Source organism: Paramormyrops kingsleyae, chromosome 3, assembly GCF_048594095.1.
Source record: "Paramormyrops kingsleyae isolate MSU_618 chromosome 3, PKINGS_0.4, whole genome shotgun sequence".
In the NCBI taxonomy this organism is placed as follows: Eukaryota; Metazoa; Chordata; class Actinopteri; order Osteoglossiformes; family Mormyridae; genus Paramormyrops; species Paramormyrops kingsleyae.
The window spans coordinates 19,162,945-19,176,815 of NC_132799.1; the positions used below are offsets into that span (position 1 = coordinate 19,162,945).

The window sequence follows — 13,871 nt, forward strand, 5'->3', positions numbered from 1 at the left end:
AGTCTAAGCACAACACACACTCATTGATTAGTATTGAAATGTCCAGCCTGCAATGTGCGTTTTTAACAATCTTGTGTAATGTCTGATCGCCTCTTTGCGCCAAGACAGAAAATCCTAGATAGAAATCTTCTTGCAAGTGGCTTGTCAGCTGTTTGGAGGCGATCCATGGAGCCCCGAGATAGTGCAAGCAAAGCCCCCTACCCCACCCAAACACCCAAAAACCCACATATCCCAGCAAATAAAAAAAAAAATGCGGGGGGGCATCAGTATGAATTTCAACACATGCGTAATCTGGGCTGCAAACGTGTGACAAGTAAACAGCGGTAAAGAATGTCCATTTAAGCCTTTATTGAAGTTTACAGGATCCTGTAGAAATCAAGTAAGCAAGGTAAATGGGCAACCAGAATATTTCAAATTGAAGAAAGTGAACGTGTGGTTTTCTTCTAAAGTTTGTCTTTCTTAAAGAATTATCAATATCTTCTTGGTTACTGTCCTGTGCTAACAGTCAGAATGAAAATGAACATTCAGTAAACATTCTTATCTAAAGGTACTTCCCTTATAGATTCTGTCATTTCCTCTCAATGTATACATAAACAAGTTTAATAACATACCAATCAGTGGTTATTTCACAATTGAAAAATAAAAGCACAAAAAAGTTGACACTCCTTTACAGGTAAATAAAAGGTCATTTGTGTTGTCGGAACTTCCTTAAGGGCATAGCATAGTTTCAGGGATTTGCAATTTTCCTTTAAGCAGTTTCACCTTGGTTTTGTTTTTTTTTTTCCCTCTATTTTAGGCTATTACATAATTAGATTCTTACATACAAATATTGACAAAATGTTGGCTTGTGCTTCAAAGCCGTCAAGTCTATTAGATAGCCGTCAGAGTTGGGAGGAGGGGCAGAACTCAGAGCTGGCTGTCACTGCAATGGGCATCCTGGCTGCCGCTTGGCTTCTCCATGTCCTGGTTAGGCAGTTCCCGGGTCATGAGGGCGGAGCTCTTATCAGAGAACTCCTCTCCATCGGGCTCCAGGTCCTCAGGGCAGGGCAGCTTGAGCAGTTCCTCACGGAGCTGGGCCGTGTGCCTCTGTGGGGGAGGCACAAGGGATCAGCGGGTTTGAGGTGAGACCTTAAGAAACTGTGCCATGCAATTAACCCACATGACATAGTCTGATGGGTCACAGCACCTCAGTTCTTTACTGAAACAGGCTACGCGTGGACCAGACCAAGAAGCAGGCTCCACATTTCCATTAAAGCATGCCTAGCTTTCTTTAAGAACCACAAAATTACTAATAAAGTCTGTTCTGGGCTCAACCTGGCAGCCTGCCAGCCAAGTATTCCAAGATTATAATGAAACAGTTCTGCACAAGGACAGACATATCAGTCACTCAGGTTCAGTAATCTTCTGTTCCCCACAAACACAGGCAAGCTACATATCAGTTGAGAACGCTGCGTGCCTCAGCAGTAAAGCACAGCTGCAAGGCTCGGTGTGGACGTTTGTATCTGAACTGGAAATGTTGCACAGTTTCATCCAGGCCCAGCAGACATGACTTAGAGCTGTTTAACACGTCTAATTAGGGAATAATTAATGTTCTGTCCACCCCCACCCCCCTGCTGCAGTTTAGGTTTTCAGAGAGGGGCAAGTGCATGACAAGACCATCAGCTTATGCAAGAGTCCCAGCATGGAGGTGGTGTGCATGCATGGGGGGAGTACCTTAATGAGCACCTCATCGTTGCCCTACTTGAGGCACGTTACTGACGGAAAGGCTACTCTTTGCATGCAAACATGCAAGGGAGACCCTGGGGAGGGGCGTTGGGTGTCTGCCGACACTAATAATGCTGAGGGGTGAACAGAGCACACCAAGCATACTCCATAAGGCGTAGGGAGGGCATACCTTCAGAGCGGCAGCATGGTGGGACATGGTGCGGCCCACCCTCTTGTCGCTGCTGTACTGCTGGATGTCAGCGATCCACTCCTCACACTGAGCCATGATTTCCGCCCGCTTCAGGTAAAAGTGCTTGTGAATCACCTGGGTGAGGTAGAGAGCAGAGGGTCAGATGCTTCATTTCCACCAACAGAGCCAGTGCTATTGCTGGTGCTTGTGCCAGTGCTGATACTTGCATGGTTCCTTTTGAGAACCTGTCGGCATTTTCACCAGTTTCACAAAAGAATGGAACGGAAATGTTACGTAGTTGGAAGTGAGAGTAAAGTAATGGTTCATATGTAGTCCGTTTTTTTATTTTGATTTGTTTCCGATTTTAAGTTGTAATACGCTGCCGAACCGAAAAGAAGTTTGCAGAATATTACTTGTTGCACTGTCTCTATTGCCTGTATCCACTTTTATCTCCTTAAAGCCTCCCTGTCTGTGTGTGTGTGAGTGAATTTACTCTTGCTCACTGTTTTAACACTGTTCTTTTCAAAGTTCATGCAATAAAAGACTCTAACAACTGAACTTCGCTGTCTGCCTCATGATCTCTTCGCTACTTGCCACAATATTTTATTTATTCAACCCGAGACATTTATGATTTATTATTAAATCTTCCCATCAAATTGATCTTTCGTTTTCCACAGAATAAAAAAATTCAATGCAATGTTATTCCGCTAATAAGCCGGCAAGTTGTTTTACTGCCTTCACCAATACCAGAAAAAAATACAGTGCTTATTGACTTAATTTTCCGGGTATGCAGAAGGCTTGGATGTGACAGCCTATCCCACTTTTGATGACGTTACAGTTCTAAATTCTGAGACCAGCTTTTCTGTGCTGCCAGGCTAGAGCAATTTTTTTCGACCCAGGGCCAGTTTTTTGCAGTGGAAATATGTGGACAAGAGGCAAGAGAGAGACATGGGCCTCTATTCACACACAACACACACGGACGTATTTGGACATATGAAAGCAGTATTTCACGCAGAGTTAAAAATTACAAAGGTTGCAGAGGACAAGGCATTCCCTCCCAGGCATCTATTACGCAGACTTAGTTTTCAGGGATGAGCTACCTATACCAACCCCATAATCAGTACCTCCTTAAACTTTCACAAATGCTCTGACGACTCAGAAGAATGATGGGCCGTTGAGCAGGTCACATGAGTTGACCTCTAGCAACAGCCTCCAGGAGGCCAGTTCGAGATTCAGAGGCTGCCATCCACATCCTGTTTCAAAGCCACTGTCTCTGGACTGGTTCATTATGCTACAGCATTATTTATTAAGGTCCATCTTCAAAAGTTTAACTTATTTAAATTAATTCAGGCACTTATTTACTCATTAATTTATCCCAGCTAAATAATAATGAACAATTCAAAGTAAAGCTACAAGAATGATAGCTAACACTGATTTTTATTATATTAGCATAAGAAGTTAGTCTGGCTGTGCGCTAGTATCCGTGCTGAAAAGTTCCATCACAAACCTATAATCAGGAGCAGCCTTTAAATACGAACACTGTCAGCTACACAGCCCGGAATGGGTCACAGTGGCACGAGAGCTGAGGGCTTCTACAGGATGGGTCAGAGGGGCATGTGGGCTGGGGGGCTCTACTGGACAGGTCACAGCAGCTTCAGGGCCAGAACTGCCGTTGCAGAATGTCAAGAGTCACAGAGACTTGAGCCCCTAAACCATACCTGTCAAGTTTTGGATTTGAAAATAAGGGAAATTTTCCGGCACCCACCGCGAGCCACCCCACCACCCCAACCAAGCTCCAGTATCCCTTACATTTTAAGACAGGTGTACAAGAAATCTAAAATAATAAAATGTAAATGACAAGTGGTTTTCATTACACATTTTCTTTTAATTTCTCATGTTCACTCATGTGGCTCTCTGGCATTCACTAATGACTTATTATACAGATTTGTTGCAGACTTTGTATCCTTGTTGAAGTCGTCACAGAAGGTGAAAGTAACGTTGTTTTTGGCACACAGCATTGCCATTTTAACCTCCGCATTTATGACCTGGTTAATGTTGTAAATGACCTGCAGACTACTGCAGGTGGCAGTTCTCGTGAAGCTACTGACAGTTCAGTTTGGAGAGGCAGAGGAATTATTTTTTTTAATGATATTATAATAGGGGAGATTTACGGGAAAATGCTAATATGGGAGGACGGCGGGAAAGAGGGGTAAAATACGGTAGTTTCCCGGCCAAAACGGGAGACTTGACAGCTATGCTACACTAAATGTCACACTAGGAACACAGAGAAAGGACAGGAAGGCATGATCTGCACTGTTATAAGAGGTAAAGCAGGGAGAAGCAGCCTGGTGCCCCAAGAAGTGAAGCCTGGGAGAGCTGAAAGGGCACAGGGTCAGTGATCCTCCAGAGGCAGCTGGTAAGCTAATGAAAATGAAGACGGGCCCATCCAGGGAGTGCGCGTCACTCTACAGGCTTCGGGATTCCTGCCCGCCAAGTAGTACCATGATGGCCCCCGAGGCAGTGGTGTGATGCCTGCTGTGGAAGCTGGAAGAGAAGCATGTGCTGATCTACGAGCCCACCCCCCGAACAGATGGTCTGAACAGCAAAGCCCAACTTCATTTTCTATTTGCATAAACAGGAGAATGATGGCCTACAAGCTGATGTGTAACAGGCACCAGGCCACCAACAGGCCACACCCCCTAAAACAGCCCAGAATATAGCACCTCAAGCACAGAAAACCACGGCCACTCTGAATGAGCTGTTCTTATGCCTCTAATCAGCTGGGTGGGTGTCTGTTGTGGAGCTGAGGGGTTCAGTGTTGGGGGGCCTGTGAACATTATCAATTTCCCTGCCACTGTCACCATGGAAACCTCAGTGGCTGCCAAGTGCTTCTCTACCGCCACCGCCACCCGCCCCCCACACACACACTCACTCACTGTGATTGGGGGTGGGAGGGCTTCCTCATTCAGATCCAGTAATCCACACCTAAGGGGCACTGGGGGGTGAGCCACCATCATGGGGGGATAAATTGATGAGTGAACCTCATTACACCTACGCAAAAAATTACCTCAAGGGCAAACAATACCACTACGCATGTCACCCCCCTCACCCAGCTATGCCATGATCCATAGTCCACAGAGAGTCCTCTCTCTCGCCGCCTCCCAGTCACTGCTGCTGCAGGACTGGCCCAGTGGAGATGAGACATGTTGTCCCCCACCCCCCATCAGAGCATGAGGCGTCAGGTGAGTGTCGGGTGGGCTCAGGGGCCTTATCTGCCTCCTCAGGCCAATTTCCCATTGAATAATGGAAAAGTCCCACTCTGGAGAACAGTTATTATTCATATGGGGGGTCGGGAGGTGATGGGGAGAGCATGGGCATCGTACACCCAGACTTTGTCACTGAGCTATGACCATGCAGTGCGTATGCAAGCTCACATCAAGGCCAAGAGAAAATTGCTACCACGGGAAGGGAGGTGGGGGTGGATGGGCTGAAGTTATTACCTACCTGGATATTAATAAACATTGAATTTATGGCCTATAGCTGTTTAATATTCCCCATGCAGGTGAGTGTTTAATAACCACTGGGGCAGGAGGCTTCAAATCCACCCCCCCAACAGATGTAGACTCATAAACACCACTCACGTTCTCTCAATCTGTCCTCTCTCAGACGCATGCAGCCATTCACGCACGTCCCTGCTCCTGCCCCCACTACCCATCTAAGCCAGAACGTACCTCCTTGAAACATGGCGAGGGGCTCCTCATCTGCTCCAGCATGGCCCACTTGACGGTGGCCTGGCGGATGTTGCCATCGTACTCGCGGGAGCTCTGTGTGCCGCTGGGAGTGCCCCTCGACCGCTCATACCCGGGCTCATTGAAGTAGGGCTCCGCCACCAGGATCAGCGACTGTACGGACACCAGCACCTGGACACATGACCGGGGGGGGGGGGGGGGTCGACTTTCAGAGGACTGGCTGACAGATCGCGGGCTGTGAAGACAATACTCTGGGCGGGGAGGCTGGCTTCATGTCCACCGGCACAACACACTTTCACTGACTGGGGCATGAACACACATTTCTTTCAATATCATAAATTTAATTCATGGCAAATTATTTCTTATATATTTATTTTGGCATTACACTTAATTTTAATGTATATTGTAAATATGTAAGATTTATGTTAAATTTCTAATTTGACATCAAAGTATAGACATTGAAAATGCAGTTTGGAACACTTGCAGAAACATTATAAAAGTACTTAGTAAATGGCAGTTTGTTTTGATCCCAGATATCTGATCACCAAGGTATTGGGTATATGAAGATGACTAAATGGTGTAGTTTTTTTTCTTCTCAAAGCCTTGTTTTTGCTTGATGTCAAAGAAGTTTTGCTTGATAATATTGGCACAAATCTGATTCCACAGGAACACTAAACCCCTTACCTGCAAGAAGCTGGAGGTTTGGGGATTCCACTTCTCCTCGGGTCGCCCATGCCAGGTGTTGAGGATACTTAAACACACCTAGAGGGAGAGGGGGCCGGCGTGAGTATACCATTCATGACCCTGATGTGAGTGGGCCTTTCCACCACGGCCGTCTCCTCCAACTATGAAAATGAATGTTCCCTGACAGATTGTTACTAGTGGGAGAGAGACCTGCTCCCTCTGCTTATCTATGTACCAAAATAGGTGAGGTTTAAAGGGACCCTGCACTGCAAAGCATGTCTCCACCCACGGCACCACAGTAGCACAGTAACACCAACTCAGGAAAGAAGGTTGGACAGCAGCAATAGTCAGCATGATGAGGAGGTTCAGCAGTCAGAGAAGGTAGAGGTGACACTTGGCATGGCTGGTGCAACAGCCCCACTTACCTTGCCATCATTGTAGAGGTTCGGGTTGAAGCGCACGCTGTGGCCACCGGTGGTCTCCAGGTTGACGAGGGGAGGGGAATTGGGGTAGTCCTGCGGGAAGTACACATCGAACTCGAAGCAGCCGTTTGCATAAGGGGTGTCAGCCGGGCCTGTGATGAGGACCTGGGGGGGGGGAATTAGCGAACGTCAGCTAATCAGGTGATCCAACATATGCATGTCACAGCATATTTACATGGCCGTCCTCCATCAGGGGAGCTGAAAAGCCAGGGATCAAGGTGGCATTTACATGGCTCAGAAACAAGTCAACACACAGAAATCAGAGGTCCCACCCCTCAGGCTCTGCCCCCAACAAGCTGACACCGTGCCATTGCAAGCCGGAAGAGAGTATGAGCTGCTCGCCAAGACGCACCTTCATGATGTCCAGACGCTCCTCATCGCAGCGGACGAAGACAGAAGAGGAGGAGGACAGGGGCAGGGAGGTGGAGAGTGTGACGGCTTCCTGTGCCAGGCGGCGGGCGCGGGCCGCGCTGTTGGCATCACTGGCATTCTTCACCTGAGACATGTAGTGGTAGTTCACCTTGAACACCAGCTTGCCGTCCTCATCCTCAGACACCATCTCGAATGTGTCTGCAGGGGGGAGGGGGGTTAAGATGCATTCAAAGGGCTGTTTTCAGAGGTGCACGCTACAACCTCCCCCCTCCTGACCTAAGAGCCAATCTTCTCCACTCAGTTGAACCAAAGCAAACCTGTTTAGATTAAACTCAGCCCCAATTAGCCCCGGTGGCTCCTGGCTGTGTCATTGATCTTCTCCGTCGATGGGGCCCTGGCCACCGTGCCTCACCACATTCTAAGAAGGGCTGGTTGGGCATGCTGGCAACTCACCAAACTGCAGCTTCTTCATGGCTGCAACGTACTTGTCCTCCAGGGAACGTAGCATAGACAGCTGCTTGGGCCGGCCTGCAGCCTTCCTGGAAGACTCTGCCAACTTCCTCTCTGTGCAGGGAAAAAGGCACGAAAGATAAGCCAGGTCGAGGGGCATGGGGGGAATTCAACGTTCTTCATCGTGGAAATACTTCTGGCGGAGCTGCGGCACAACAATCAGGCGCCATATATCAGCAGCAACCACCGATGTGCACACGGCAAGTTAGCGAGATCAGCGCAGCTAATAAGACTGCTGGGGGGTGGGGGGCTATATACTCAATCACACCTTTAAAGGGTCGCTTATGAGCCCCTTCCCACTGACACTAAACACCTGGACTCGGAGAGCAGGGCTTGACCGCCCCACAGGAGACACAGCCAGGCGACCCAGCTAGGGGCCATGCTCTGCTTAGGCAGATTTGTGGATTTCCAGCTTGTCCCTATTAAACCAGTTAACATACTGTATGCTCTGCATTATGCCTATTTCATACATTATGGGAATGTATCATAAGGGTATGAGAAGCATCTAAAAGACTGGAAGGCACAGTGCCTGCTGAAGCCCCACCCTGGTTGGCCTGCCGCAGACTGGTAGTGGCTGCATGGACAATCTCCGCTGTCCTCTGGATGTCTGGGACCAGCAGCGTCAGGCCCTCCGGCTCCGGGTCCGAGGTGTCTGCCTTCACCACTCCTTTGCTCTTGTCCTTCTTTGACCTGGCAGGCGCCGAAAGCATATGGAGTTTGGTACACTGGTAGAGCACATTGACAAATGGCATGTAACACATGGAGACTCCTGTAAAGCTGCTGGAAGTACCCCAAAAACATCACTCTCTAATACTGGGCAGTGCTCTGGTCGCTAGTCCCTAATGAGTGGCATCAGATGAGGCCTGGCTGCCTGATGCAAACGTTCCTCTGAGCTAACAAGCTGCTACAGAGGACAGGATGGGGGACAGCGCAAGCCTGGACAGCTCTCAGGATGCGCTGGCCCCTGGAGCCACCCGCCATTACTAATGCAGGGGCGCATGCAGCCGTGACCCATGCGCTCATAGATGGCTGAGAACCGGATCAAGCTGGAAGGCGGACGTGAGGTGCTCACTGAGAGCGGAGATGGGTGGGGGGGGGGGTGAGGAGCCCACTGTCACAAATCAACTTTGGGAAGCAGAGGTGCACGCACACACGCAAGCACATACAAATACATACACACACAGACACGTACATACATGTACACACACAGCTCCTGTGTTCTTATCATTGTGAGGACTCCATTCATTTCTATGGGCATAACCCTAAGTATGACAACCTTAACCCCATACCCAGCCTAAACCTTAACCATAAGTATCCAAACAAAAATCAAGACTTTTGGCATTTTAAATTTTTTGATTGCCTTAACACATTTTTATTAAATTGAGGTTTATATTGTGGGGACCTGAAAAATATCACCATCAGATAAAACCTAAGGGCTCATTTATACTGATACTCCGCATTCACTACTCATAAGTGTACGCATCATGGCTGCCATGCACATGTTCTGCATTGATCATTTGTGCACCTTTTTTATCCTTGCTGTTTCAATCAGTCGTGAATCTCACGTTTGTGAGAAATTGATTTATTTTGAACTATTGTTTTCTTTATAAATACTGCAATATTTATTGCAGAAATTGTTTTTCCCCCAGTATCATGCAGCCTAGTCGCAAAATATTAACTTCTATGAGATATCTAACATGCAACACAACTTTCAATTTTCAGAGGTGGAGATTTCAGGTCCAGAGAGTACAAATCCAGCCCAGGATTTTGTTTCAACCAACCAGTTGCGTATAAAGAGTCAGTCACAGAGTACTCAACTGGTTGGTTGAAACAAAATCCTGGGCTGGATTTGTACTCTCTGGACCTGAAATCTCCACCTCTGAAAATTAGCAGCTTGCTGTGGAGGCAGCAGTTGTGCAACATTTCATGCCACAACCACATACAAACAAGTGAGACCGGAAACAAAGGAGCCTACTGAGATGATTCTCTCACACTGCCGCCTGGTGAACCTGACCTTTAATTCTCCAGATAGACAAAAAATTATGCGCCCAAGTAGAGTCAGTACACTGCTTGCGTTGAATATGCATCGTGTGAAGTATATCCCAGTCCCAAGAGGATTTACTACAATATTGGAAAATCTGAACCCACAATGTAGTGCATACAAACTGCGCACACCCACACTCATGCCTGCATACACACACGCCCACCACCCTCACACAGCTTGTTTATTATGGCCAGAGAAACAGGCATTTACACTGGACACCATCATGGGCTGAGAACCAGAGGGCCAGGAAAGGGCCCTGCACATCAGCAAGTAAACATGGGGGGCTAATGATGGCTCCACCTGTGCCCCTGAGCCTTTGGTAAAACCCATCTTTAGCTTCTCTTTCCACCACTCCCTCGTGGGTCCTGTATCCATGCCAGGGGATCCCAGTTCACCTGAGCCGGTTGGTGTAGGTGTCCACGCACGTCTTCATCTTGGCCAGCAGCATGCCCACAGAGGTCTGGCCTTCGGAGTGCTCATCCCCCTCCCCTTCCTCTTCCTCCTCGGCCCGCTCAGCCGAGTCGCCCGTCAGCGGCAGCAGCAGAGGCACCAGTGCCGTGCTGGTGGAGATAGCCCTGAGCAGCTCTAATAGGGCGCGGTACAGTGGCACATGCCGCGCCATGTCGAGCACTGCAGACGGGAAGGGGACAAAGAGCAGCCAATCAGAACACAACGGCTCACAGCACTGTCATTCAATCAACTCTTCACTGGCAGAAGTGGGCCCAAAAAGCGATGGTGAGTGACAGTGACTGTCTCATTCTCATTGCGGTAAAGAGGGCCATGCACTGGAAGAGGCTAAACCCAGCAGAGAGACGGGAGGAGGTGAGATGAACAGGAAGGTGTTGGCAGGTGAGTGACGAGCCACCGGGTGGCTGTTAGAGAGCAGGGGCCTGTAGTTGCTACGACAGCCTAGCAAAACCCTTTTAAACAGTGCACCTAGCAAGCTGACAGGATCAGGGGAGTATCTGAATGCCAAAATACATCCCCCCACTCAGCAGGACCCTTCTAACCCCCACCCCAAAGGGAACCTCCAAGGTCACCATCCCCATCACATCCCCTGATAATTATGTTACATCATAGGGGACAGGGGTCAGAGTGTAACGAACAGAGAGGCCCAGCAACAGCACCCCAGATGGCGAGATAAGCAGGTCATTGCTCAAGACCTACAGTCATCTCAGTCCACGAGCCGCTAAGTCCGTCTGTCATCATGATCCTGCCGAGAACTGGCCCGTTGCACTGACCCGGAGTATGCTCAGCCTGTTCACGGCGCCCGGAAACCTCATTTTATGTCTTTCCGCCATAAGCAGTGCCACAAACGCAAAAAATCCTAATCAGGCTCGGCCCAGGACAGTATGCACGGTGGGGGCAGCCCCATCTACCCCACAGGGAATGGCGTTGGTGCATTCACGCGTGCATGGAGCAGCCAGTGACTCACTATCATGCTCCAGGGGCCTGACTCACCTTAACACCATCATCTTCTGAGTACAGTGACGCATGGCAACACAACGTGATGGGGAAGCAAGAGCGGCTTGTCACAGAGGGGGCCAAGGACTAGTGGGCGACGACAGAGGGAGGCCACACAGAATCGTAAACATGTCGTGGGGGGGGGGGGGCAGGTGCAGCAATAGATGCAGCTTGTTACCGGGTAGAAGTGGCATCACCATTGACAGACCAGCGAGAACAGAATAATAGAGTGGGGGGGGGGGTTGCTGGAATGAGGCCTCAGAGGTGTCAATAGGGACCTGAAAAAGAACCAGCCTGTAACATCGGCGAAAGACCACTGCTCCACTCAAAGGCAGCCTGGGACAGAGTTCTGGAGTCTCCGTAATGGCAGTTGTGTGACAGGGGGAAGGTCCACCAGACCCAAGCACACCAGGTCGTTCTTCAAGCCTGAAGATAGCGCTCCTGATAGGCTGGCAGAGTGTGACATGGACAGAAGTAGCCAGACAGAGCTGCCTTGATATATGCAGGTAAACTCTTTTTCACTCTTACTCTCACACACGTAATATTAAAACATCTGGAAAACTCTAGTCCCAACATGACGACCTTAACCTTAACCATAAGGTTATAACCAAACAAAATACGAGACTTTTTCAGTTTTTTTGAAAAATTGTCCCTACAACATCAAAATAAGAGGTTTTCATCACATTCTGGGGAACATTTGGTCCCAACGATGTAATGTAAACCTAATACACACACACACACACACACACACACACACACACACACACACACACACACACACATATATATATCCTGGAAGCAGCTCCAGTCATAAAGCCCCAAGCAAATATCAGCCAGGTATCCTTGCTGCAGACAAATGGCACCTCCAGCAGACAAAGCCACACGTTCAGCACTCAGGATCCAGCCGTGTATGAAGCATCCACAGGCAGGCCGGCCGAATCGTTAGCGATATCCAGCTCATCTCGGTGTCGCCTTAAAATCTCAAAAAACTCAATCCAAGAATAGGCAACAACTAATGGGCCATTAAATAGGAAATATTGAGCACCACCAATTTTCTATTCCATGTCATTTAACTCACACAGCATGAAGAAATTGGATGAGGATCCTGAGCAAGGCCTGGCACAATATCACCACTCACCAGCAGGTGGACGTGGAAGTCCTTCAGGGCACATAGCCCAAAGTGTACCATCACCCCAGCATGACGAGGCAGGCTGGAAGACACCTGCTTTTATGTAACTGTTACAAGCTGCCTGGCTTCAAAACCATACGAGTTCCTTTTCACTTTCATTTAATTAAGGCGGGTGTGCAGGTGGTTTCTGGAGCTGGACGGCAAGGAGTGATAGTACTGTCCCCACCATCACATCAATGTGGGCTGGTGACCCAGACAGCCAATAACAAAGGTCCTATCTGTCCAATCACCATGCCCTCCACACACAGAGCACATACACATAACAAATCACACAAAGCAAATAAAGTGAATCCAGCAGAAGCACATTTCTCCTAGACAAGCTTGGCCAGTGAACAGCCAGTGCATGCGGTCAGATTAGTGCACTCCTGACGGGAGCACGGCATGCGGCATGCAGCTAAATCCCACCCCCAGTATTCCTGGCTAGTGTTGGGCAGGAGGCAGACTGAGCCCCCTACTCCCCTTCCCAGGAGGAGGGCCAGTAGATTAGTCTGCTCGAGCCTGTGAAGTGGTGGCTGCATAATTCATGACAGCGCCTCCTCCCTGAGGTCTCACTGCGCTTGGGGGAAGGCCCACCGACTGGCGACCTCACACGTTAACAGATGCTGAGAGCTACGACATTACTGCCCCAGGCGAACGATTTGGGCTGGGGAGGGGGACTGTGCTTGTCAATTAAGGAGAAGGAGAGGTGTCCCGAAGGCCCTGAGAGCTCCTCCCTCAGTCTCCCGATGGAGGGCGAGGATGTCCCGACAGGCCTAAGAGCCACTTCCCTCAGTCACCCACTAGGGAGCAAGGGTATCCCAACAGGCCTGAGAGCCGCTCCCTCCGTCTCCCGCTAGGGGGGTGAGGATGTCCCGACAGGCCTAAGAGCCACTTCCTCAGTCACCCACTAGAGGGTAAGGGCATCCCAACAGGCCTAAGAGCCACTTCCTCAGTCACCCACTAGGGGGCGAGGACATCCCAACGGGCCCAAGAGCCGCTCCCTCAGTCACCCAACTAGGGGGCGAGGACATCCCAATGGGCCCAAGAGCCACTCCCTCAGTCACCCACTAGGGGGGCAAGGGCATCCCAAGAGGCCTGAGAGCTCCTCCCTCAGTCTCTCGATAGAGGGCGAGGATGTCCCAACGGGCCTAAGATAGACCTGTGACTCACTACCAGGCAGCCTCCATAGACCTTCAAATGAATAATAGAATTAACTGATTCAGCCGACCCAAGCTCTATTAAAGATGACCTCCTGTTCCTCCTAACAAGCACGACCTCTAATCACCCCCCTCAGTGAAAAATGATCCCATACTAGTGTTAAGATGTCTTTGTGTTCGTTTAGCCCAAGTGCTGAAACTCCAAGGAGCCTTAACATTTCCAAGTGAAAAATGAAGCCACGTAGCAGGGAACGTGCGATGTGTGCCAGGGGAAGGGAGCTCGCCCTTTTCAAAGGCCCGCCCCCCCAGCAGAGGGGGGCCAGGTACCAGACGCCTCATTAAAGCGG

General features: G+C 49.4%; 1 protein-coding gene across 6 annotated transcripts in view; it reads right to left on the minus strand.

The window, feature by feature from the left end:
• Window positions 1-333: 333 nt before the first annotated feature.
• The window catches only part of birc6 (baculoviral IAP repeat containing 6), a 77,411-nt gene continuing 63,873 nt past the window's right edge, over window positions 334-13,871 (minus strand). For all 6 annotated transcript variants that reach the window (XM_023803608.2, XM_023803617.2, XM_023803598.2 and 3 more), the window contains 9 exons: window positions 10,131-10,365; window positions 8,236-8,381; window positions 7,635-7,745; window positions 7,162-7,379; window positions 6,753-6,914; window positions 6,328-6,405; window positions 5,626-5,814; window positions 1,895-2,029; window positions 334-1,086 (listed from right to left, as the gene is read on the minus strand). In XM_023803608.2, coding sequence (XP_023659376.1) covers window positions 907-1,086; window positions 1,895-2,029; window positions 5,626-5,814; window positions 6,328-6,405; window positions 6,753-6,914; window positions 7,162-7,379; window positions 7,635-7,745; window positions 8,236-8,381; window positions 10,131-10,365 — 1,454 coding nt within the window. In that variant the 3' untranslated portion in view covers window positions 334-906. The remainder of the gene's footprint in view (window positions 1,087-1,894; window positions 2,030-5,625; window positions 5,815-6,327; window positions 6,406-6,752; window positions 6,915-7,161; window positions 7,380-7,634; window positions 7,746-8,235; window positions 8,382-10,130; window positions 10,366-13,871) is intronic.